This window comes from Colias philodice, chromosome 11, assembly GCF_061535455.1.
Source record: "Colias philodice isolate Cphi_HAF_F1 chromosome 11, ilColPhil1 Martin Lab GWU primary, whole genome shotgun sequence".
NCBI classification, from domain to species: Eukaryota; Metazoa; Arthropoda; class Insecta; order Lepidoptera; family Pieridae; genus Colias; species Colias philodice.
This window is the reverse complement of record NC_143096.1, coordinates 2125967-2153646: the sequence shown is the minus strand read 5'-3', so window position 1 is coordinate 2153646 and position 27680 is coordinate 2125967. Positions and strand designations below refer to the sequence as shown.

The following is a 27680-nucleotide window of genomic DNA, read 5'->3' as shown; positions in this document are numbered from 1 at the left end:
GCGAACACTCAGCAGTGTCGCGCCAACTGTCAGACAGTATGCACGTGTATAACCTAATACTCCCGAAGACCGTGTACGAATGTAGCTATGTACGATCTTAAACTCGCGATTAACAAATTCGATTTTGTGCGATCAGTTGTGGACGTTTTTGATTTTTAGTTATAATAAGTTTTGTGTGTGCTGTGCGTGGACTTTGAGGGTAGGTTGTGTGTAGGTTTAATTGGCCTATTGTTTGTTATTTTTGCGCGGCGTGCACTTATATGACTTGATTTTGAGTTTTAATTATGTATGACTAATGCTGTTTCTAAATAAATTCTATTCTATTATATACTATGTTCATTAATGTTTTAATATTTATCAGTCGACTATTATATTAATCATTAATGCCAAAACATGAAATTATATGATAATAATTTTACGCAATATTTTACCGATTTTGATGGTTAGTGTATGATAGAATTTTCAAAAGATAAAGTTGAACATTGTCAACTAACAATATATTATTTACTTAACAACGCGACTACTTCAAAGATAAGTTCAAGCCTTGTATTATCAAAGTTTATATTTACATGACCCAAACAACCATGTCTGAATGGGTGACATTTGTCTGACTACACGCAAAAGTCATCGAACGGTTCACAGTATTATTTTGTTAATAGATATTTAATATTTAATGTTGAAGCTTAAAGTATAGTAATATATATTGATGTTGAAGAAGAATAAGCAAAAGTGACATTAGCATTATCATTTTTTTAGACGTACGGTCTATATATAATATCAGATAGCAACGTTTTCTATATTTAAAAAATAAAAAATTAAAATATTTAAGCATACATTTAAATTATTAAACGCTAAAACCACCACAAAAGTTAAATTAAGTAATTAATACTTTATATTCGTAATGGAATAAAATATTCCATTAATTAATAATATCTTAATATTATTTCGAATATTATTCAAATTTTAATTCTAAAGTATCATTGAATGAATCATCTGTAAATAAGATCCGGAATAACTACGATTAGCTTGTATTTGTAAAAAGATCGCACGGTAATTAAAACGCTCTTAATTTTAAAAACGCGGTGAAGTTAATTATTAAATGCTAATAAAGTTGTAAAATATATTTTTTGCTAAGAATAAAATAACATATTTAATTATTTCTCATGTGTGCTGTAGGTAATTTGTTATCTTATAAAAATAGCTAGTCGCCTACTGTATTAACAACTACATATTATAATAAATACCTTATGGATACTAAACTCTATTAAAATGAAGTAACATAGCATTTATTACCGTAACATTATTCCAAAATAGTAAATATAATTGATTAACTTTGTCAATAGAGTGCACGTAACGCGTTGATGTCTTTTATACTGCATCATAGCGTGTTACATCACTTACATAATAACATGAGTCTTAAGTGGCATGTTGCCTCCAATAATTCTAGTTTTGTCGTATTTAGTTACTCAAAAACTGCTTATACAAATTCTTGAAAAGATTTACATAATATGATTACACTTCTAGAATTTTTTCGTATAAATTTAGAAACGAGATATTAAAAATTCACATCATCGATAAAAAAGTATATCTTTAATAAATAAATCTATGTTAAATTTATTGATAATTTAGCAATTAGTTCGTATCTTTTTGCTGATAAGAACCTTATAAGCATAAAACTATGACTCTATTACTTTTCTTTTTCCCTCCAAACTTAAAAAAAAAACAAGTCAGGGCACATTTTCAGGTCTTATCCAGTCACCAAAAATTCCATAACATAAACTTTTTCACTTTCACGTAACAAAGAGCAAAGGCTTCACACAGACGCGGTTCAGAGGTCAAACCGTTGACGATAGTTGCTTTTAAATGAGGCTTTTCATTAACATTGCTGAAGTAAATATATTACACTAGCTTTCCGCCCGCGGCTTCACCCGCTTTTTCAAAGAAAAACCCGCATAGTTCCTGTTCCGAGGTATTTCCGGGATAAAACCTATCCTATGTGATAATCCAGGCAACCCTCTATATGTGTGCTAAATTTCATAGTAATCGGTTCAGTAGTATTTGCGTGAAAGAGTAACAAACATATTACATACACATACAACATATAATCCATCCTCACAAACTTTCGCATTTATAATATTAGTAGGATAGGATTTGTACACTGTATTTTAAATATATAACACTAAATATTCTTAAGATAACGCCAAGCCACAAGCTGCGAAACCTGCTTATAGCACTTGACATTTATTTTTATCTCTTTGCTTGATTATAATTTGTTTTCACCCCAAATATTTTCAAATTTTAATGTCTAATGAATTTGTTTAATATTGTTGTATGAAAGAAGAAAGAGAGAACTATTTAATGAAATTGTTTCAAGTTTTTCCAATTATTTAGAAAAATTTGAAAATTAAATGCATTTATGTAACTAGAGTGTTACCGGTCACTGCCATAATAGACGATACACAAAAATAATTATGACCCATATTGCTTACTTCAATTGATTTTATTTTTAATAGTTTATTTATATGCATTCCTTATTGCTAGAACATTTGAAAGTCACGCAAAGGTAAACATAGAATTTTCTTATACATTTTAACATTATAATTTATTATTATACGGAAAATTTAATAACGAGTAGAACAGCAATAAAAAATTCGTATCCCTGAAATAATTAAAATTATAAAATAGCATTAATTATCTAGTATAAAATAATTTCGTAACAAAAATATGTTTTTATTATTCTAGCCGTAATAAAACGGGAAAATACTTCGCAAATTTTACCACTCGTAACTGATAACATTTTATCAAATACCCAGCGAACCTTGCAACCGCTTCTATTGTTCTAAATTTATGGACCGAGTAATTTTAGATTTTTCCAAAAGAATAATTATAATACAAATTATAATATTTTTAGATTGAGACGATAATTGAAGTGATGAATGAGAAAGACAAGTTTTTATAAAAACAAAATAAAATGAAAATATGGTTGATACAACTTTACTAAACTCGTATTACTCTGATCAAAGGACATACGAAAGAAGATTTTTCAATATGCTTACATATAAATAAATGTTACTACTAAAGGTTAACTGAAAGATATTACCATAAAGGTATTAACTTCACCCTTAAATTATGTTGAATGGACAATAAATTCATACAAATAATAGGTAGATAATTATTTTTAATCTAACTAACTACGTTGAAATGGCTAATCTCAAGAACTACTAGTTCTTAATCGAGGAAGGGTATAATGATAATTTACAACATTTAATTCCAATTTGCCCTCAAAAAAATCCCAGTTTTTTTTTTTTTTTTTGTGGTGTCTCTCAATGTTAGCCAGAAGGGCTTCTACATTTTAACGCGGACGCGGGGGTTCACCCTGGTAGCGACATGCACAAGGGCGTCCCCCCTTGACGGGGACCACGAACCTCGGCTTGAGCTGTCGCTTGAGTGGAGGAGGCCAGATGGGCCCTAATCGGACGGGCAAATCCCAGTGAAATAGCAAAATTAGATCATATTTTTAACATACAACATTGAAAGCCATTTCAATATCTTTCAAAACAAGGTGTTTGTGTAAATGAATGAATGATGAATAGAACGAAGAAAACCAACATATCAATAATAGGAAACGAATAGATGACCAGAGTTTTTTCAGCCAAATTTGTCTGTTCCTGCAGATTAGAAAACGCTCATAACTTTTCATATTACCACAGATTACTAAATAGTCACTTTATAGTCTCATTTTCCTCAATAACAAGTCAATCGATGCTTCGATAACAATCTCTCTGTCTGGCACACTACACTACACGGTAATCCCATTACGCAAGTATTGCCTTCACCATGACGTCTATGAATTTCTGCTCGGTTTCGCCGAGAGGCCATGTATTTGTTATACAGAGCGTGAAAGGCTTATTAAAATTTAATAAAATTCCTAATTGTGTGAGTTTAGCGACTGATATTGTTATATTTTTAAACATATGTACACTATTTTGAAAAACAATGTCTATCTGTCTCTTCTTGACGCTTAAAACACTGAACAGATTCGGATGATATTTGGTATAGAATTATCTGAGACCTGCGAAAAGACTTAATAGAAAAGAATAATATATTGTCGCCACATTCTTATGATATTATGACATCATTCAATTATTTATCTCGATGATACTTCCGAGTTCCGAGTCTCGTTTGTGAGTTATGACTGGTTTGGAAGTCATGGCCTGTAGTGATTTATTTTGTATCGTCTATACATGTAATGCAAAATTGGTACATGACTATTAGATAAGTAAAATGTGTAATTTGCAAGGTCAATACGTAGCCAACAGTTATAATTTTCAGTGGCAAATATATTTTTAATTGGATCTAAATATTTAGTTAGATGTAAATTTTTTATTAGTTGACATAATACTGCCGGGATAAAAAATCTTTTGTTACAATGATAAATCCATTGATATAATAATAACAATAATATGATTAGTGCAATTAGTGTAGATAATATAACGTCTTCTCTATATACATATAACTCCAAATATAATAAGTAAACATGTATTTCGAACACATACTACCCAGTTTCAGTGGACTACGTGTTAGAAGTTATTGACCTTACCAAACGTTTTTAATTTTTATTAGGCGCAATAATGTCTTAAAAGTTGTGACATTAAATAATTTATGTTGTAAAAGAACGTGTGTCGGTTACACATGACGGTATATGGATAGGTTGCCCTTAACAGGGACGCGCTCTTCATTTATAATGGGCCTCCAAAACAACAACTTTCAATGAATATTCAACGCTATTGTTATAATGCCAAAATGTTTTTGTTCAACCCTATTTGTGTTTTCAAATTTGAATATCGCAAAAACGTTCCGTCTGTATAACGAATTATATTAAAAACTATTTTTTTTTTTATTATTTCAACATTTAAAAAAAGCTTTACTTTAAGATAAACTACTACTAAATAATTATTTATTTTCAGACAACGTGTAAAAATGGCAGCAAGGATAAAACGACTCAGTTTGCATCTTCGAATAGTTTTTATGGTAAGTTTTTATTGTTTGTTGTTCTTAATTACCGTTAAATATATCGGTATTAAAATTATTATGAAAAAATGAGTTACTTCATACTAATAATGTAACATACCTATACATGTATATAATGTATATAATGTATATAATGTCATTAACTTTCTAATTTATACTAAGGTATATTTACCTAATAGTAAAGGTATATAGTGGATAGTATTATTATACAGCATCAAACTCGCAACCTAAATCCTTAAAAACCAGAACATAATTCCAGGTAGTCTGGAAGAAATCGCTATTAAGTGATTAGACCGCCGTTTGTTATAAATTGTTATAATGTATCCTAGGTTAAGTCTCAACTTGTAAGTTATCTAGAGCAATAAAGCATTAATAAATAAATAAAGAAGTATTTTAGCTGGAAAATATACAAAAAGCCAATTCGATCTAACAGTATCGTATTTAAAATCATAACTACATCAATTATTGTAACTAAGTATGCTAACAAACACCAATATTCGGTAGTCTGGTTGCGTAACTCCGCACTTGACACGCGTCGAGTGCAATGGGTCAATAGTGACCAATACGAATATTTCTGTACATATATTAGATATTGTTATTTAATATTTTGTATCATGTAAATGTACTCTATACTTATATAGTTTCAAAATTTCTATGTTTTAGGGGGTCAATTCGGAAGTACTTTTTCCGATCAATAATTTTTTAATCTTAGGTTCTTATATTAATTTCATTAATAAAATGTTACACTATCAGGAGGCATGACAAGCGGCTAGTTTTAACTAAATTATTAAATGTTAGACAATTTTATGAATTCTCTCTGGTGCTTTATGTTAGTTATGAATAATTTTACTAATAGCACCATAAAAATATAGATTATGGTGATTGTAGATTATTATAAACGTCTGATAAGTGATAAGTATAAATTTATAAACTCGTGACCCCCGTGGGTCACGAGTGGCCGAGTTGGTCATGCATCAGCCCCGGAATGGCGCGAAAGGATGCGGGTTCGAGTCCCTTCTATTTTTTATAAATTTATATTTATAAAGAATTTGAATACTATTAAACCAAAAATATCAATTTTAAGTGATAAGTACCTATTGCCACTACCTATGGTTTAATAGTGTTTGGACGATGGATATTTTTTTGGCAACTTGAAAACTCAAAAACTCGTACCTCAAAAAATACAGGTTCTTCATTTTTTTTTGTATTACAATAATCCACGAATCTTAGTTTTTCCGAACATTAGTTAAAAATACCATAAATAGTTTTCGTATCATCAACCTTACTCAAAATTAATACGCAAAAAGTGAAATGTTGTAATTAATAGCGGGAAAGTCGTCGAGCCATCAATTCAAACACCGTTTCAACTTCTATTGCAATCAGTTGCACTTATGTAACTATCGAATGTGTCTCTATAGAATGTGCAAATGTACATTGCTTGTTGTGTAGCTCAGCTTATTATTGTTATCCTTGATATGCGTCAATGTAACATATATTAGGAAATAAGATTGTGATGTATTCGATATATTGACGCATGGTAACGGTCATTTGAAAGATTTCCAATTAGTGTCTGTGGATTTAATTGATGGATTTATTTATTGCTTAAATATTCAAAACAAAAATATCTTTTTGTACTTTTTAAGTTTAGTTTTTAGCGGCTTTTATTGATTTTGTATAATTAGGTAATATTAAAGTGCCTTTTTATCACCGGATGTTTGAGACAAATTAGTTTGAATGTAAACTTGTTTATCTAATTTTTAATTCTGATCAATGAAAACTTTTTTAAAACATAAATAATTATTTATTCATATACTTAAACTTACTTACTAGATTATTTCATTTATATATACCTACACATAGAAGTTAATAAAGATCTAATCGAAATGTCCATCTTAAATTTTTTCTACATCTGGTACCTACCCTGTCAGTTTTTTTGGTATTCCTATACTTCATTTTTAAACTTTTCACGATTATTCAAAGGACTTTCAAAGGTTTTGGCACGTTTCGACAGGTTGCACCTTTCATCACCTTTTAACTATACGAAACACATCAGTAGGATTTTTTTTAATAATGATATATTTCAATTCTACGAATAATCAAATAGATTCCAGTGTAAGAGGTTATTAGTATGTGGATATGCATGAAAATGAGAATTTACCATTTAATAATGGTATCTATGGCCTTTTCCAGTTGTTTTAAATCTTTTCTATTATCCTGTCGTAGCTGTCAGAAAAATATGAAAACTTTCACATTTTTGATGCGACAAAATGCTTACTGAACTATGCACTCTCATATATATGAGTGTATAGTTCCACACTGATATGAGAAGCTGGAGGCATTTGACATCCCTAGTATTTTATTTATATATATGTCGTGGCCATATCGTAGATTTGCCCATTTCATGAAATGGCCAATTTAGTTTGGCCAGATCGTTAAATCGTCAAAGTTTCACAAACAGGCTTTTTAACACATTTCAATTTCTTTTACTGTTGGATATGTAGGTGATCTTTTCCATCCATTACAGGCTAGGTATTACCATAAACTGTGGTGGAATCGGTGGAACTGGGTACCTATATTTAGTTTACATTCAAGAACTAATCACTGAATCTTATTCGCACCTTTTAACGAATTTTATGAGCCTTAACAATATTTATGCAAATAATAAGAATCAGTAGGTACCTGTAAGTAATTTGATTTCGATTATTACGACTACGAAATTATTTGTTACTAAAAAACAAATATGTACATAAATTAATATTTTTAAGTCACCATTTTCCGAATTATCGAGGATTCAGGTATCAATTTCTTGTATTTTTAATTAATGCGACATTTTAAAGATTTAAGCAGGAGTATTTATTATGTAACTGGTCAAACACGTGTGCAGGTGTAATATAACAGATATAATATAGCCTTGAACGTGATATTGATATAGAAATGAGGTTAAATAGCCTTTATTTTTAGCAATGTTTAACGTAACTTTCCATGCAACACGATTTAAAAAAAATCTTCTAAACTTTAAGTCTTAATGGCTTAAAGTCATCTCATTTTTCTAACTTGCCGAAATATTACATACTCGTAAATTATATAAACAACAACTCTACATTTCAGTGTCAATTAGAATCTTTCACAACATTTCATACCTTCATCGTTATATAAGTAAATTCATGTATCATTCAAAATTATAATTAAACTGTAGTTATATCTATATGTTTAAATACAAACCTATTTACATTTCATAAAAATCGTGTATATTTTTGTAAACAATTAGATGTATGTAAAAAATTAGAAGTGAATTAGATAAGGCTTCATATTTGTTCAAGATTTGCTAGATTCTCATAACTATAAATTTTAAGCTTTAGCTGATGATTTTAATGAAATAAAATACAAAACCTGTTGATTGGAAATTTACCACATCGATTTTATGTAACATCTAAATATGGCAAAGTTTGGGCGTGTTTAAAAAGCAGAGTAAAGCTACTATGTACTTTCATAATTTACCCTTTCCCAAATAATAATAATAATCCATTGAATATACTGAAAGTTAAGCATGTTTTGAACGCATTTAAGAAATTGTAGCAAAAGTAAAAGTATTTAAAGTTGTTTTACAAGGTTCACTTTCTTCGTATTAAGTAATATTGGTTGATTTAATTAAATTTTTATTGAATGCCAATTCCATAAAATTGACGCAAAAGCGACAAAATTTTTAAATTTAATTAAAAGTAAGTATCTGTATTATATTTACTCGAAAGTGCAAATAATGACTTCACAATTAAGTGAAGACATACGTACAAGTTACTTTAATAAATCTACTATATAAAAATAAGTCGGGTTTTCCTTCCTGACGCTATAACTCCAGAACGCACAAACCGATTTCCACAGTTTTGCATTCGTTGGAAAGGTCTCGGGCTCCGTGAGGTTTATAGCAAAGAAAAGGTGTCTCTGGTGGCGAAACGGAGTTCGCCCGGTTTGCTAGTAGCAGTAGGTATAATAGTTTGAGTTGGACCTAAATATTTATCTTTGTACAAATGCAGACCAAATTAAAGTCTAATCTCTATTATATGTCCCGATGAAACCAATCACTAGTATATTATGTATATTCTGCAATTCGCAAACTCGCAATTCTTGGAAGACAACCTTTAACCGAAGACACAATAGAAGGAGGTCAGATGTCTCTGTTTCCGTAACAGGTCACGACTTAGACGGTCAAGATCGAGCGCCAATCATTTGAACTCAGCTATGGTATCACATTTTTTGTTATCAATACTTCTATACTCATGTTATAAAGCTTAGTGAAGTAAAGAAAAGTTTGCTTATTCGGTTGAATGAATCTGTAGGTTGCACCTCCAGATTTTAGTGCATTATACAGATTAAGTAAGTTACTACACGCTACGTATGTAACATCACGCTACGATCAATAAAAGCAATGAAAAATGCTACGAGACAAGAAGAAAAATGTAGATTAGGTTCATAGATAGCACTTTAATGTAAAGAGATGAGGCTTAACGCGCTAGGTTCTAGATTTAATTCGTATGTGATTGTTTTCTTTTATTTTGTACCACTACAATCTTAAACTGAAACAAAATATTGGGTTGATAAAAATAACAATTGACTTAATTTAGGTTGGCACAAAGCTATTGATTTTATACGACGATGTACCACACTATACACATATATTTAATCATACATAGGTAATAGGTGTGCATGCATCATTCTGTATCATGTATAAATTAAATTTTTGGTCATAATAGTCAACAGTCTACATTTGGACAAATTTGATTTTGTATTTACATGTTAAAATATTTCTTAATTATGTCTCAAATTCACATCCATTCGACCTAACATAATATTTAACGAATAAAAGTTCGGGCAACTGTGCCAAAATTAAAATAAAGATGTAAATGACTTAGACATAATTAGTGTCGTAAATCTCGAATGATATATTACACAGACCTCAATTTATCGATTTCTCTAGAAATTCGGCGCCACTTTCGTTATGTCATTTTATTATGTTTCAAATAATAGGTTATTATGGTTAATAATATTATGAATTCGGATTTGATGAATTAAAGTCATTATAAAGTCTATTGGGAAAATATTTTTGCAATTTTTATATAACCGTACTGTAGTGTTGAACTCAAAACCCATTCGCTAAACTAGGATGGTATGAAAAGTGCTGAATACGAATTAATAAATGTTCGAGTAATTCCACATTAAATGATTATTGGTAAAAATATAGATTATTGAATTCTTACAATTCATTAGAATGCATATTAGCTATCGCTTCATGAACATTGACATCAGAGTTAACAAGCCATCTCTTGAATTCCTATTATTTACTTATAGACTATAGTGAATGTAAAAACAAATTTGCAGAGCTAAAGCTCGTTTCTTTAATCGATATTTCAAAATAACTGCGACTTACCAATTTTAAACCTTTGAAAGCCGAATATTAAATTTAAACTCATCAATTGAATACGAAGATTATGTCGCAAAACGCGTACTTACGTTATTTATTTTATTGCATATGTAACCTCTTTTAAATTGTCATTTTACGCGCACCTTGAAATAATGAAAGTGTTGTTAGAAAATATTGGTCAATTGCTCAAACGATGACTAACGTTCGCTGTAATTTTAATATGCTTCAAAACTATTAGTAATGCCGTTTTTTCTTTTGTCTTTGTGGAATGTTATATTGTGTAACGTCGTTGGAATACTGGGCGCGCCACGATGGAAATGTTGAAGCCTAAACATGCATATTTTTAGAATATATAGAAAATAAAACTCGCCTACTCTTGTTCTAAAATTAAAGCTGTATACAAACCTCAATACCAAAAATAGCAACACTTTTTATATCTGAGATACGAAGACTTTTTGCTTAAAGAAAATTTAGAACAAATAGCCAGTTTCACATAATATTATAACCTGCCATTTTTATTGCACATTATAAGAATTTGTGAACATATTATGAAAACAAAATCAATATAAGAATGAATATACCACTGCTTGAAATTTTTACAGAAAACTGACAATTTTACAATATCATGAATTGAATGACATATTTTCTTTGCTATTACTCTTTAGAATTTAGATTATTTGTACGGCTTTTGACCGATTCTATACGTGTTGTTTTTTTATTATACAGCGACCACATATTTGTGAAATTCCAAATGTTTTACTATAGTTTATTTGGCAGCCTTGTGAGTTGTGACCAAGAAGGTTGTGACTAATAGTTTTGACTTGTGACAGATGGCATAATAGAAAACCCCGGGATCCGCCTTACCCAATATTTCTCGTTACCATACATGCCTTACATTTAATTTACCTATACATTTAATAAAGCTTATTTCATACATTCTTCTGCTTTATAAATATCTTTTGACGTCTCTCTACCTATAGACTCTATACCGTCTTAAATCTTAATTTCAAGTATTGCCTTATTTGGCAATATCAAGAGAATCTAAAACGCATCGACATCTGGCTTTGTGGGAATCGTAAAAAGGAGTTTTACAAGATATTAGAACATTGACACAGTTCTGCCAATAAAAAAGATAAGATGCAAAATGGTAGGCGACGGGCAGACGCCTGCACCGTGTGACGTAATAATGCTATCGTCGAGATATATTTGATTCATTAGGTTTTGCCAACGCTATGAATCATTTATGATCTAGTAATTTAGTTGCGTTATTTCAGTTACAAAATTGATGCAGACCAGAGATGCAGATTGTTATTGCCAAATTATCAATTAATATTCTTGTTGTTGTAAAGATTTTGTGGAAAGCTCGTTTGGTTTGGATTATTTTGTTGGACTGAGACTCAACCATTACAGAAGGCCTGCAGTGGGAGCAAAACTGGTTGATCTTAATGAGATGATATCTATTAAATTAATTATAATAAAGCAAAACTTACAAACGACAAAATCTATAGGTAATTAGCACAGCCCACTTAAATATTATACAACTAAAAATTACTAGATAAGAAGATATTTCAATGCCTGTATAAATTCAGTGCCGTAATAAAGATATTCAATACAATTTCTCAACTGTTTGCTTGTGCATAATACAAAAAGGTGGACATCTCCTAACAGACACTTGACACATGTTTAACACGCAATTTAAACTAATTTTAACTGTCAAAAATCAGTACGACTGTCTGTCATTTTGGACGTATCTATTGATGGACATTTCTCTGTTACATGCTAATAACTTTTAACATATTGCAGTCGAGGTATCGATCGTATTGTACACATAATGCACAACACAATTTTTATGTTTTACATTTAGTAATGTGTTTTGTTTATGTGACAGAGGCTGACAGTTCGATTTTCTTCATTATTGTTGTCCAAATGAATATAACGTATGACATTTAATTTAAAGAAACAAATAATATTGAGTATTTGTGTCAAACTAGTTATCCAATTATTATTAACTAAATAGCGTTGTTTGAATTGTCTTTAAATATTAGTATCCCATACAATCATTAATTATTTGCTTCGATAACGATATAGCCCTTTAAGCACGCAGATAAAAACCCACATTCTGACCAATATTTAAAATTTCTAAAACTCTTCGAAATTTAGATACAAAACAGAGCAAAAAATAACACACACGTTTACCAAAAACATACAAAACTCAATCCACATCTCGCGGCCTTGTAGGATGTTCGTTTCATAAAATAATTTCACGCTATTTATCAATTTGAGTATGTTTATGCAATGTCATCGGTTTGCGTGTTACGTCACACGTTTCCTAACGCATATTTGTCTGCTTATGATGATAATACAGGAGAAAGTGGCCAAGGTCAAGTTTAGTCGTGCTTTGTTTCAGTTAATGAAAATTAAAATTTAATTGTAAGATGTGAGAGTGTATTTTTGCTGTTTTACTCATGGATATAGAATACAATGTTAGTTTACGTTTTTCTATTTAATTGGTTATGGAAACTAATCAAAAAAATATTTGTTTTCTTATTCCGATCCATCTCCGAATAGTCGCATAAAAATCTCACATTATTTGCGATAAATGAAAATATATTAAAGAATTTGTGAAATGATACTTAAAAACTTATTTTTTTGCAGCAATATGATAACCTAAAGAATCAAATAATTTATTTTATATGGCCTTAATATCTACGAATGATAGTGGCGGCGCATTCATAAAATTAAGCAAGCCTTGCAGTCATTAACATTTTAAATACTTATAATAAAGAAAAACCTACTTAGAATTAGAATAAAACAAGCACTAAAAAAGTTAAAAATATAATTAGAAGGCATAATTACAAGGATTACGAAACGGTATTTCAGCAACTAATTTAAAAATGCAAAAGCAAAACATTGTACAGTTTCGAAATATGAACATGCAGTGTTAGTGTATAAGAACTAACTCATAAGTTTTATAAAAACAACTAATTATTGTAAACAGAAAATTTTTAAGGTTTAAAATTTTACGTAGTACCTACATATTACAGATTTTAAAGTTAGATGACAAAAAAAAAACTATTATAAAATTCATTGGTTCCCGCACTAGGCGATGCTTTTCCTGCTGGACCATAATAGGTACATACTTACCTACGATTAACAATTTAATTTTAAGATCAGCACAGATTTTTTGCTTAATATTTAAATTCGTGTTTAACTCATTACACAAAATTAATAATATATTAAAATAAATTACACCTAATTATAGATCAAACAAGGAACTAAAGGACATGCGTGTGCAAGATTACAATCAATCAGATTTTTTTGCGTGATATTTTTTATCAACCGGTAGTTCAACCAGCTGCAAATTATTACATGACAATATCAAACATGTTTTTTATGCAGAAAATTTTGAACACATGATTGCTGATAAGGTTTTTTATTACATAGCTTGGAAGAATAATAAATATCGCTCTTAATAATTAAAGTAATACGTATGTAATTTGTGAAGGGGCTTGTGCCAACACTTAATAAATTATTAGATTTTTATTTTATTATGCCGGATATAAATTATATGTGATCTAATTGCGTTCGAAAAATAATATTAGCAAACTCTAATTATTGTCTGTTTTTGTGTATTTGTTACCTACATAAAATTAATGATTTTCCTTAAAACATTAAAGTATCTAAACTTACCAAATTATCACGTCAAATTAGGCTTAGAACACTCGGGTAGGTAAATTATACGTCAATAAAAATCAATTTTAAATAAAACAACGTATTCGAGAAAATAGAATTAATAATAAGTGATTACTGAATATCAAGTGTATTATGTAGAAAATCTATTGTAATTAATATGTTTTTTTTATGATCATGTGCGTAATATATAAATTAAACATTGTAACACTGACAAAAATATTGAATATTCATGTTATTTTCTGAGTAAATATGCAATGTAATACATTTTTATAACCTTTGTGTGGTTTAAATATAATTATTGTAAGAATTTTCCGTATTCACGTTAATTAAGTTTTAACTTAATATTTCATAAAATACTAACTTATTTATATAGAAGTATAAGACTTAGTTAACCTTACCGTTAATATCATGATAAGGCGTTCGAAAATTCTGCGTAAAAAAATGCAATTCAAAAATAAAAAATTGAAGGTTTCATCTTGTCATTTTGTTATACATTTTAGAAAATGATTAGATTTCCCTTCATATGTTTGAATTCTCAATCAGATCAAACCACAAAGCCAAATCAGATACAATTACAACACAATTATAGAATAAAGATAATATATTAAACGATTGTTGTCACATCGCCTTATATCTGACAGAACATTTAACACTTCTATGTGACCAAGTACATAGCCTCGCTCCACATGCATCTCATTTATGACAATACATTCATAATTACTAGCCTCCAATGTACGATTCTTTCTTTATTTCCATTGAAACAAGCCTGGGACAAACGCTATCCTTATATGTATTATTCCGTATGTTATCTGTTTTATTTTTGAAGTGAAACTTCTTATCGGGGTTGAAAAAAAATTTAGTGTAACATTTTTTCGTTACGCGTGACATTTTATGTTACGCGCCATCTTTTTCTTATCCCTACCACGCGTGATCCGACGTATTTCTGTAAAGTTGCATATAGTAAATTATGTTTTTGAAAAATAAGGTCATAAAGAAGTTTCACTACTTACGTGTGTACACGCACACATTTTTTAATATATACAACACGACACACAACACACAGATTTTTGTTCTGCTTTTTTTTGTACATCCATTTATGGTATCTGATATAATATTTATCAATTGATGCTTTATTTCTTTCTATTTAGTTACCGTACATCTTTTGAGGCAAGAGTCACATTTTACAGTGTCACATTTTAAGTCACCATGCAGACTCGAAATGCAGTGTAAACTAATAATAAACTTTAGACATTTTCTGACTCTACATTATAAAAAAGTGAATGTTCAGGAATATAAAACAGTTAAATGTTCAATTCGACACTATCAATTGCTCCAGACTTAATAGAATATCATAAAATGTCTGTAACACGATAGAAATATTTTTTAATAACTCTGTTCAACTGTCAATAAAAGATAAATGATCTTAATTGAACATAAAGTATAAACATCAAAAGGCCTTGCTCCGTTAATTATTTCAGTATTTATCAACTATCTGTTACATTTTTCAATATATTATCGCAACCAGAAGTAATAGATAGTCTTCCGGTAATAGTTAGTATTTTCCATAAAATATATGGGTCTATAGAATATAGACCCATATATTTATATAATTTGAATCATAATACTAGAACTAGGATAGGAATTAAAAACTTACACCAAGTTTAATCATAAAAATTTTGTAATATTTTTTATGCCAGAATTTATTATAACTATTGATAATCCATTTAGGTACCTACTCAAAACTATATTTAGAACACAGTCCACAGACATAGGTACATATTAAGACATTCTACACGAATTATTCCGTAAAAGAATGGCAGCTGTCAGAAGAATCGTTCTATATTTTCCGAATTATAAACAGGCTCTTTACGATTACAAAAAACTTATTTATTTACTCGTAGAATGGATTATGCAAGACAATATTTATGGGGTTATTGACCCGGACCTACTAGTTTTGGTTCACACCGCTTGCATATATTGACCACTTTGCTTACACTAATTCGAATGTAATTAGACAATCTATGAGTTCATAAAATTGATTGATCGGATTTTAAACATTTGCTTTAGCGCTTAATTTAATTATAATTGCAAAATTTATTGATGGATGTGTTTAAACTAGGTATAATATTATGTCTCTTATCTTCGATTTCTACATAATAAGAATACATCATTTTGTTGCATCTTATTTGTAGTTTTGCAATTATTAGAAATAACATATTGTATTAGTAATTTATTATATGTATAGATTGATCTACTATTCATAGTAATTATCCTACCTTAAAATTATGACAACATAAAATATTATTATTAAATTAAATTTAACATATTATTGCAACCTCGTTTTTAATATGTCATCGGAGCTGCTCCCAAAGTAACTTCAAATAAATACATGCAGAGTGTCCACAAAACTAACTAAGCAAATATTATCAGTATTCAACAATTTAGCATTGACCAATTTTCTTAATAATTAATTGTCATTACGGGATTACTTTCAAAATCGTGTGTCGATTGCGATCTATAAAATGACAAGTTTGATTTGTTCATTTAATCTGATAGTGTGTCTGTTTTAATTTACAACAAAAGCCTTGCAGGAAATCCGCATGCTTTATACAAAATTTGCATAATGATTTCAAATTCTTGAAACACGATAATATACATATCTAGTGACATTATTTCAGATAGGCTTTTTCTTTAATGAATATGAGTCTCGTTATGTAAATTAGATTAATTATAACATTGATTTGTTTTTAATGCGTGTTAAATGTTTCTGCTATTTTAATTGCTACTTGTTTGAAGTGATATTTAAACTTTAAAGTAAAATATCTAAACAGTGTTAGGATGGATAGTATAACCTACTACAATTATATGGCAAATATTTTTTTCTAAGACATATTTAATATTGAAATACGAATGCAACTCTATCGGTTCTGTTTTCATACCTTGGTAATAAGGACAGGCTACTTTTTGTCAAGAAAACGAAATTTGATGCAAGTGAAATAGGGGATAAAAATATGGCTGTCACTTTTAATTAATGCAAAAAATCAGAAAGATCTCTTTAATTATAGATATTATGCCTACGATTCTATAACAGATAAGGAAAATAATTGTGAACAATACCATGTGAATTAAACATTGATAAGGAAAATTGTAAACAATTCCTCTGTTATAAAATCTTTAGTATAAAAAAAATTGTCAACCAATAAAAAGGTTATTTCGACGAATTCATAAGTGCACTGTAATGCAATGTAAGAGGCTTAACAGGCGTCAAATTGCTTAGCATTGTTGGAAGGTTTAATCGGCTTTCAGCAGGGACTTGAGGTCGAATAAGTGTAATAAATACATTCGTAATGTATTTACAATTGAACAAGGTTAATAGGAGTAATTCATTGCTATTATTAATGTAATATTAATAAAAGTACCTTAGTGACTTCAATTAGTGTTTAATTCTGTCAATAAGTTCATCAAATTAATATTTTTATGCATAGAGGTATTTATAATTCCAAGTATTGTATTTGTATGCATACGTTAATGTATTATTATTAGGCATGATAGTTTGTGTACAATTTACAAAACCACAAAAGATCCTTATAAATTCTCAGACTTGTGCATATTTTTAATTTTGTATGTATAAATTATCGCACATGTGGCTATCATAATTGTAATGCGCTGCATCCAAATGCCATCTTTTGGAAGAACAATTTGGAGCTAGACTCTATATTTCTAAGACAACATGTCTATTTATTTGTAGCACCTACGTAATAAAGTTTTTAACATTTATTGCTATCTTACGTGAGCGTGTTATGTAGTTTTTTTTAACCAATTATTATTTGGAACATAGGTACTGTCACCTGCGGAACCGAATATCGATCAATCGCAATCTATCCTTGAATTTAGCAATCGTTTTTACCATTGTCACGATCGATGATGTGGGCGCGGCTTATAAATTAGACTCGTGTCCAGCGCACCTGCGTTTTGCAAATTAACTTCAATTGTCACTATAAATTAATAACTTTATTATATTATCGTTTATCAGTTGTCAACAAACTGTATCGAATTCCACGGATTGATTGAGTAAACAATGGTTATGGAATAAATTAATGTAAGACATTGTTCTAATACAATCATTGTTCATGAACAAGAGAAAATGTGCGTTTATTTTACAGTTTTAATATACATCATGTTTACTATAGCATAGGTTCGTTTGTTAGATTGATACAAACATTATCGATTGTCTCCTCAATGCACCTACCACCTTCTCCTCAGACCTCACATCTAAAAGAATTTTCTTATATTTAAAGAATCTTTAAACTAAAATACCTATATTTGTTTCTAACTATATTTATTTATTTTTTTTTATTTATTTATGCTTTATTGCTCAAGATAAATTACAAATTGAGACTTAACCTAGGATACATTGTAACAAACGGCGGCCTTATCGCTAAATAGCGATTTCTTCCAGACAACCGGTTGTACAGAGAGATATTAAGTAAAGGATAGGAGTAGGGCAGAGCACAAATAAATATATACATACAAAAATAAAGTAAATAGGTAATAGTTAAAAAAAAAAGCAATAAATAAAATAATAACAGCATAATATACATATGTTCACAAATAGATACATACATACATATGAGAAGAAGAATAATATATAATATTTCTATAAATATAAATGAAATATATATAAATGAACATAACTACTAGGGACATTGAGAAAGATAATAATCACGAACCATATTTTTGAAAGTATTTACAGATTGAGCCTTCTTGATTGGATCCGGCAATGCATTCCATAGTTTGATTGCACGAACAGTGAAAGAGTTATCCAGAAAGTTTGTATGGTGCGCTGGCATTATTAATCGGAGCTTTTCCGATGAGCGGACAGAATCTCCGTTTTCTCCTCTGAACACGAAATTGTCCTTAAGATATTTCGGTGTTTTGGGGTTAAACAAAACTTGATATAAAAGTTGCAGCACGTGAGCATCCCGGCGAAATCGAATGGGTAGCCACTTGAGCTGAGAACGAAACTCAGAGACGTGGTCATATTTCCGTAGACCAAATATGAAGCGGATACAAAGGTTTTGGAGACGTTCGAGCTTATTTAATTGGTCTACGGTAATATTGACATAACTTACATCGGCGTAGTCAAGTATGGGTAAAAGGAGGGATTGTGCTAGCAGAATTTTGGTTGGGATGGGAAGAAAATTTTGAAGACGACGGAGTGAACCAGCAGTTGCATATACTTTCCTACATACCTCCTTAATATGAAAGCGCCACGAGAGAGTGTTGTCAAAGTAAACTCCAAGGTTCCTTACAGCCTCACTATAAGGAATAGGTGTGCCGTCGACTAAAATAGGAGGGAGATTCACCCAGTTAACCCTCGCAATCAAAGAAGGACTGCCAACAATGATAACTTGAGTTTTTAAGGGATTCACTTGAAGACCATAATCCGAACTCCAAGTTACAATGCTGCTTAAGTCCTTGTTGACCGAAACGATTGCCTGGGGTAAATCATCAAGGGCAGATTGTGTATAGATTTGGAGATCGTCGGCATACATGTGGTAGTCGCACGTTAACCTGTTTGAGATAGTGTTGATAAATATTGAAAATAACAATGGAGACAGGACTCCGCCTTGCGGGACACCAGCACCAACATCACACCATGACGACTCAATCTCGTCTATACGTATACGCTGACGACGCCCATGTAAGTAACTGTAAAACCAGTCATTTACTGAAGCCGATATATTTAAAGAACTTAATATGCTCAGCAGTATATCAAAGTCGACAGTGTTAAATGCATTGCTGAAGTCCAATAATGTTAGAACCGTGAGCTTTTTATTATCCATTCCATGACGAATATCGTCGGTTATTTTAACAAGTGCAGTGGCCGCACTATGACCGGATCGGAAACCGGATTGGAAGGGATTAAGAAGATCGTGTAGGTTTAAGAATCTATGTAGCTGTTCATACACTAACTTTTCAAGGATTTTAGATAGGAAAGGCAGGATAGAAATGGGACGATAATCGGAAAAGGAAGATGGATTTATTTTCTTAGGTAAAGGGATAAGGTGGGAGTCTTTCCAGGACTTAGGAAAAGTACTAGTGGATAGGGAATGGTTAAGGATGTGAGTTATAACTGGGATTATGAGATCAAGGATGGGTAGAATCATTTTACGGCCAATACAATCGCTGCCAACAGCATTCGATGTAATGGATAATACACCCCGCCTAACATCATTCTCGCTAAAACATTTAAACACAAAAGATGGATAGTTTGGTGCTGGTGTTTCTGAAACCGATTTTAATGTAAATTGCTTATTTAAGTTATTAAGAACGGATGGGGTATTTGAAAAATGCTGATTCAGTAGTTCAAGATTTAAAGAAGCATTATTGGATATATTACGCTGTTTACCAATCCCCAACGTTTTCAGAAATTTCCATATTATGGGAGGATCACCACTCTCTACAGAAGTATGGAAGTATCGTCTTTGTGCGTCTCTACAACATGTATTACAACGATTCCTTATCTTGTGGTACTTATCACGACTCTCGTCAGACTCTATATGTATTTTAAAAGAGCAGCTACTAAGATTCTTATCGATTCTTCTCTAGCTCTGCTTTCCGAACTTGTAGAAAATGTTAAGTCTATGTTGTGACGACTAAAAAAGTGCTTCTAGGAGAAGTCTAATTGAATAAATAAATATTTGGTTTGTTTGAATTTGAATATCGGAATAATATTCTTTTTTCAATGAAGAATGAAGATAATCCGATTGCATCCGCTTTCTATGTAGAGTGGTTAAAGGATCTCGTTATAATCATTTATAATTCAGTGTTTGTTTACAATATTACAGCTGATGTTATCTGGCACGTACTTCTGAATCATCGGTACACTTTCTAACACATTACTTAATTATTGTGGTTGAGAATAAACAAAAACGTTTTCCAAACTCGATATTTTCTACAACGTTTACCGTTCATAAATTTAATAATTGTAAAGAATTATGCTCATGAAGAGCTTACAAATAATTGTTCTACGGTTTTCTAGATGTTTTACTACAGTGTATGATTTGGCCAGGTAAATTAATAGTTCTAAAGAAGGTTTTAGTCAACATGAATCATTCCACGTTATTTGAAATTATAATATGATATGGTAGTGTGTAACACAGTTTACTTTTTATTTTTATACAAAGAGTACTAGATTATAATCCACAATATAGTCAGTATAATTTAGTTCAAAATCGATATATAGACTTACCTACAAGCACTATTGTGTTTAACCTCACATAATAAGAAACCTACACGCCTCGCCACGACAATAAATACGCTTGCATAATTTCTCCAGCCATTGATGTCTCGATTACAGAACAATACCTCAACGTAACAAAGTAACACAAACCTACAATTCTTCCGATTTTTTTCAGCAATTAACATTATAAGTATGTTTCCTATTACATGAGGTTTCTCCCATCATCGCACTTTTTTAAAGCGTTCACATGATTTGAATATGCCAGAATCAAGAAAAAGATAGATGAGATAGGTATGATACCTGTATTATACAAGAAACACAGAATTTTAACTCGTATTTGAACAATACAGAAGATAGACATCCGAAGAAATACATGTAAGATTTTTTTTCATCTACGCAGATTGTTACATAGAATGATGTTTTATAGTAAAATTCCTGAAAAGTACCTATTCGTACTGAGACTCGTATGAAAAAGTAAATATTAGTTACATTAAATAGTATTCGGAATATATTGTGCAATATCCAGTACATAAATGGAATAGAGCACCTGTTCCATTTATGTACAGGATATTTTTACTAGGATCTTTTCCTATGTGGTATTTATAACCTTTCTTTTTATGAATCCTTTTAAAGAGTTTTAAAACAATTTTGTCACCTATTTAGACCCAATAGATTCACATTACCACAGAAACTTTCAATAGTAACCGCAGCCGTTATAAACTAACACTTGACACTTCGGTCGAGGAGTCAGCACTTTACATTCCGATCACAGAAAGGAAAGTGCGTTGCGCTAATCTATTCCGTCGTGCATATGATCGCCTTCTCACGGTTTCCTTGTTATTTCCCCGTGTATTTGTAAATATAATTCAAAACTTTCACTGTAAATAATGGTTTTGGCAATGACGTAATGTCTAATAAAGTTTCGGAATCATTAAAGCAGATTTTGATATCAATCATTAACTTTTAGAGAGCTAGGTAATTAAGTCGTGTTCTTAAATGATCATTCCCCTAATAGGTTCAAAGTTCAAACTCTAAAAGCATGTTTATATAACATAATAAATTAAAACTCATCAGAAATGGTTCCTTAATTAATATTCAGGTTTCCTACACATTGGAATTGTTTTATTGTTAGGCACACTTTATAATCAAGGGATTATGTACTTGAAAATAACATAACATTTAAGAGTTACATAACCAATATAACTATATTTTTTATGATGATTTTATAAATATACACATATTCACAGCAATAAGTGATACCAATAAACTTGTCCACTATGTCGAAACCTCCCAGTAAAAGTTATTAGTCACTTTAATCGGTGCATTTCAAACACAATACAATAAATAGATCAAGGTATCGTATCTGGTGACAATGACGAGTGTGATTGAAGCAATTAGCGTGAAAGGAGATCATTAGCAAGGTGTTCTTGTGTGAGGAATATTTAATTTATATGTGGGCTAAATGTTAATATTGTAATAATGGACGTGACACTGGAACCGTGACTCAAAAATGTTTTATAATACGTTTGCCCTCGCATCTCTTTGATTATAGGTGTAAACGATTACCTTAGACCTTACTTCAGACCTGTTTTACCAAATATAGGACTTCTTTTTCTCGTATTGGCGAATTATTATAAGGATAATTATGGAGGCATTAAACCTTTTTAAAGGATCTTAATAATTCGACACGAATGAATCATAATTTTGAAATGGGTTTTTATTGCCTCTACCTATATATTGATTAATTTAAAATCTTATGTTTGTGAAACTAATAATAGGTATAATAATAAGTATTAAGTTATCACAGAGAAAATGCTTACGACTTGCAAATTAACGTCACGTTTAATAAAGTATATTTTGACTATAACAATATTTTTATTTTAACAATATTATTTAATGTTTCCAGATAATTTGGACAGCGAGTGGGGGCGACGGGTACAACTGCCCCTACGGGCAGAACTGCGCCTTTGAGCCGGCGCCTCCGGGCAGGGCGCCGCCCTGTGCGCAGCCTGGCCTTACATACTGCCTCCATCCGGAACCTTATCCTGAGTATGACTAGTTTTATATAAATAACTATAAATTTTTGTAGCAATGTGTATATTTGCACGATTGCTGTTTATACTTCCTAATCAACTATCAACATTCGTCAAAATAAATAACGCTACGCTAAATTCGTACTTTCAAGGTTCAGAGCTTGTTCAGAGGCTCTTGTTATGAAAACGTGTGACACCTGTCACCTATAACATCAATAACATTGTTAACATGAAATATTAAGCGCCAGGCTGAGGCCACATTTAGTATGACTTAATTATTTATTGCAAACATGAAAGCTCTTGTTTATAATATGTTTAAAAGTTCTCATATAAAAAAAATGTTTAAAAATTGAATGCAATTAATTGAGTGCATATATCTCTTTCGATTGAAAGAATGAGTTAAAGAATGAAAGGTGTGTAATTTTTTCCCAGGCACGTCATACGAAAGCTAGTGCAAGCGGGGCAGTACGATATCCGCACCTTATTATCCGATGAGAGTCGAGACGATTTCGACGCCGTGAAGAAAAACAGCTATCCGTACGGCTATGGACCAAACTCTCTGCCCCACGTGGACCAAATATCTCTAGTCGACGATGGACCTGACTACCACAAGGATTATAACACGAAGTTTCATGCAAAATTCAACCATGGTAAGCTATTTGTATATTCATAAGTTATTAATTCAGTTATGTAAGCTACACAATGCGTAACAATACTTCATTTAAAATTTAACATAAACCGCCCATAACATTTGACACAAATAGAATATAGAAATTTCCTACTTTAGGTTTAAATAATAATCTATTTTTAAAGGTTTATGATAGTCCATTTTTATTTTTAGTGTGATAATAAAATATCATATTATAAAACTAGTTTCAAATTTGTCTAATTCTAAAATATATGCCCATTTGCTTATAGCAGCATTAATAAAAACCGGCAATGTGTACATTTATTAAAACAAAATTCCTAATTTTTACTAAACGTAAGTTTTATTTTCGTGCATTTTTGTTCAATGGATACCATTGTTTTTTCAGACATTTTTTCCGAGAAAACACCTCTGCAACCGCCAACATCAATCGAGCCGACTCCCTACAACATAAAGGCATTTCAAGCGACCAACTTCTCAAAATTTGGTTTCCAAGGTTACCACAGTTCCCCGGGTTACTGGGACCCGGCCAATTATGACAAGGACTTGAGGCAGAACAGCGTGACGCCTAATTTGGGCATTTATAACCCGAACTATTTCAACACTCCGAACTTCTACCAGAACTATGAAGCAGATTGGCTCAAGCAGGCCGCGAGTGGTGTGACGCATTATAATCCGAGTGAATGGTGGAAGTTAGTATTTTGAATGATATTTTAAAAAGAGTGATTGTTGCTCGTTATTAGGGATTATAATATGATCTCGAGTTTACACACTTTGGCATAGTGATCGTCCACCTATAGATACTTCCAAACTAAAAAGAAAATGAGAACACTTTGAAAAGTTTTGGCGCCCCTATTCCTACATAGCTCGTCTTATGTTTATACGCTATAAGGGTTTGTACCGGTATAAAAAAGTATTTTAAATTTTTTCGAAAAAAATTACCTAGTTGCTCTTGTAATGCTTTGCCTAAATTTAAATAAACATGAAATCGTCACTATAAACTAAATAATATGGCATTATATTAAAATAATAATAGCCTTTATTCTAATATCATATTCACATATCTCTCTTTATAATTTTTACTTATCTAATTCAGATACATATCACCATCCCGACAAACAAACTCCGACATCACGATCCAGAGATCAATATCCTTTCCGCCCCGAACCGTGGGGCATGGGGCACGACGAAAACGCAACGCTGAGTTGGTGGAGGCAGCCGCTAAAGGGACTCTCACTGGGGCAGAGGCTTTAAGGATCGCATTGGGGCTTGCTAGGTGTGTAATTATATAATTTTGTTACAATATAACATATAGAACGTATTCTACTAAGGTTAGTTTTTAGTAAGTTTTGTAGTGCGCCCATAAGTTTCATTATAACTAATATAAACTATGTATAACATTAGCTGCTACTGAAATACTGAAGAAAGGTGGATAAGAAAATATGACTTTCATTTTGACCATTAATTATTATCATAATATGAACTCTACTTAGATACTTTTAATATTTGCCCTTCATAAAGTGCTTCAAATCCCTCTTTTAAAACTTATGAAAATGTGTAGGTACTTAATTCATAATTTTTTTAATTGTTTTCATACAATTTACAATATACGAGTTTTGGCTTTTTACAAAACAACTGCATATGTTCTCATCCATGTAATGCTCCTAACTTATTACAAGAAAAACTATAGGTAAGTTATAAGAATTTTCACTCAGTTTATCGATTAATATCATAGCTTTATCTCATTATTTTATACATCCAGCGAAGACCCATCCGCCGAAAGACCGCGGCGCCAAGCCGCGAACACGGTAGAACTCTGCCAGGTCCGCACGCAGTTCATCCAGCCGCAAGCCGCACAGAACAACAAGGGCAACTGGCGATACGTCGTCAACATGCCCAATAATATGACACAGCTGGTCCGGGTTGAGACTTGCTCGTATGTTCTTCTTATTAGATTTTAATTGCAAGTAAATGGAATAAAATTGCAGATGTCTCCTTTTTTATTACATACTACCAATCAGCTTGAACGTTTGAGACTCTTGCCAATAAAACTGATGGTATGGCCACAAAGCGTGCTGACCCAATATGTGCCCGATTCACAAATGATTTATATTCAAAACTGCTACTGTTTATAATTAATAGTCTCTCCTTTCGTTTTAAAACTAGTCTTTTTTAAATACTACGTACATTAAACCAAACATTTTTACAGCAAATAAATTCGTAAGAAAACAAAAACTAACTTTAAAAATTAAAAAATATGATAGTGCTGCCATCTAGTTGAGTTTAAGAGAAACGCAAAATGTTTACAATTTTGTTTTCATTGGGTTTTATACTCTATTTTTATCTAACTAAAAGTTTTAATAATTTTTGCTTCAGATCTTCAACGTGTAGTGGTTTATGCAGCGTGCCCCGCGGATACACTTCTCGTTGTGAACAGAAATATATTCAAAAGCGATTGGTTGCACTTCAGCCGAGCGGACAAACTCTGTACACAGATGTATTCTGGATTCCAAGCTGTTGCCAATGCACAATAATTAATAATAATTAAATCTTATTTTAATCTCCTTGTGATGTACTTTTAAGCTAAAATGTATTGCATGTTGTGTTTTATTGTACGCGTAGAGTTGCCGCTATTCGATGCTAGATGGCGCTATCATTTTGCTCTCTCTTGTGAATGTTTGTGACTTTTATATTATTAGATGTTTACAATATAAATGCGGTTCCTGTATTATTTAAATTTAAAATACATAATATCAAAATTAATATGTAAAGATTCATATAATTTACTAAATTTATTTGTATTGCAATTTAATGTAGTAATTTTTGTACGTGTAAAAACAGAGTATTATGTATATTAATAGGTACAAAGTATTTAATCTAGTATTATTCAAAATATCTAGATTTGTATATAGTAGTGCAACTGTAAGTGAACAATGTTTAATTAATGATTACTACTCAATAAATGAAATAACAGTCTTTCTCGCATGAAGCTTTTAAGCTTTTTTACTTGTTAGTTCGTTCATAATTTAATATTGCTACAAAAGCTAAACAGCCGAACTTATTTGTAAAGACGTATTTTTAAACTTACCTATTTTCATCTTATCGTTCAATATTCATCAATATACCTATTTTCACATCGATTCTAGAGTTTAAAATAAGTAATTAAAGTATGAAAATTTTATTCCTTCGAAAGTTATTGCAATAAATGAATCAATATTCCAACATTTGTATAAATGAAAAAAATATGGAAATACAACTAATCCTTTCATATAAAATCAAGCGAAAGCGTTTTTTGTCCCTTTCACTCTCATGTTATTTGAGTAGGAAGGAAAGAGTCAAAGTATACCAGCTTATGCATACTTAACATTAATAAATATAATTACAAATTACAAAGAAAATATTATTGTCTCATATTATAAAGAAGGTGTTAAGTTGATTTTATTTAGAACAATCTCTCAGAGACTCTTGAGTAAAAATAGTTTGATATTTTTTGTAAGTTTTCAGAGTCGACGCGCATTCAGATTTGTATAACTTTTGTAAATAAATAGATAAATAAAGCAGTTTGTAAATGATAATATAAAATAGAAATTTGAATAAATTTGTTTTATTTCACAG

At 30.8% G+C, this 27680-nt stretch overlaps 1 protein-coding gene across 1 annotated transcript; it reads left to right on the top strand.

The window, feature by feature from the left end:
* LOC149484376 (protein spaetzle 5-like) lies at nucleotides 1-27680 on the top strand. The gene is made up of 8 exons (XM_089700480.1): nucleotides 1-199; nucleotides 4968-5031; nucleotides 23293-23435; nucleotides 23852-24069; nucleotides 24454-24757; nucleotides 25162-25341; nucleotides 25828-26001; nucleotides 26442-27680. The coding sequence occupies exons 2-8, from the start codon at nucleotides 4981-4983 to the stop codon at nucleotides 26611-26613; spliced, it is 1242 nt and encodes a 413-aa protein (XP_089556606.1). The 5' UTR covers nucleotides 1-199; nucleotides 4968-4980; the 3' UTR covers nucleotides 26614-27680.

Bases quoted from the DNA above. Each gene is read 5' to 3' on its own strand.
- LOC149484376 (XM_089700480.1), top strand. From the start codon at position 4,981: ATGGCAGCAAGGATAAAACGACTCAGTTTGCATCTTCGAATAGTTTTT. The intron at 24,758-25,161 runs GTTAGTATTTTG...TATCTAATTCAG, and splicing joins AATCCGAGTGAATGGTGGAA to ATACATATCACCATCCCGAC. The intron at 25,342-25,827 runs GTGTGTAATTAT...TTATACATCCAG, and splicing joins ATCGCATTGGGGCTTGCTAG to CGAAGACCCATCCGCCGAAA.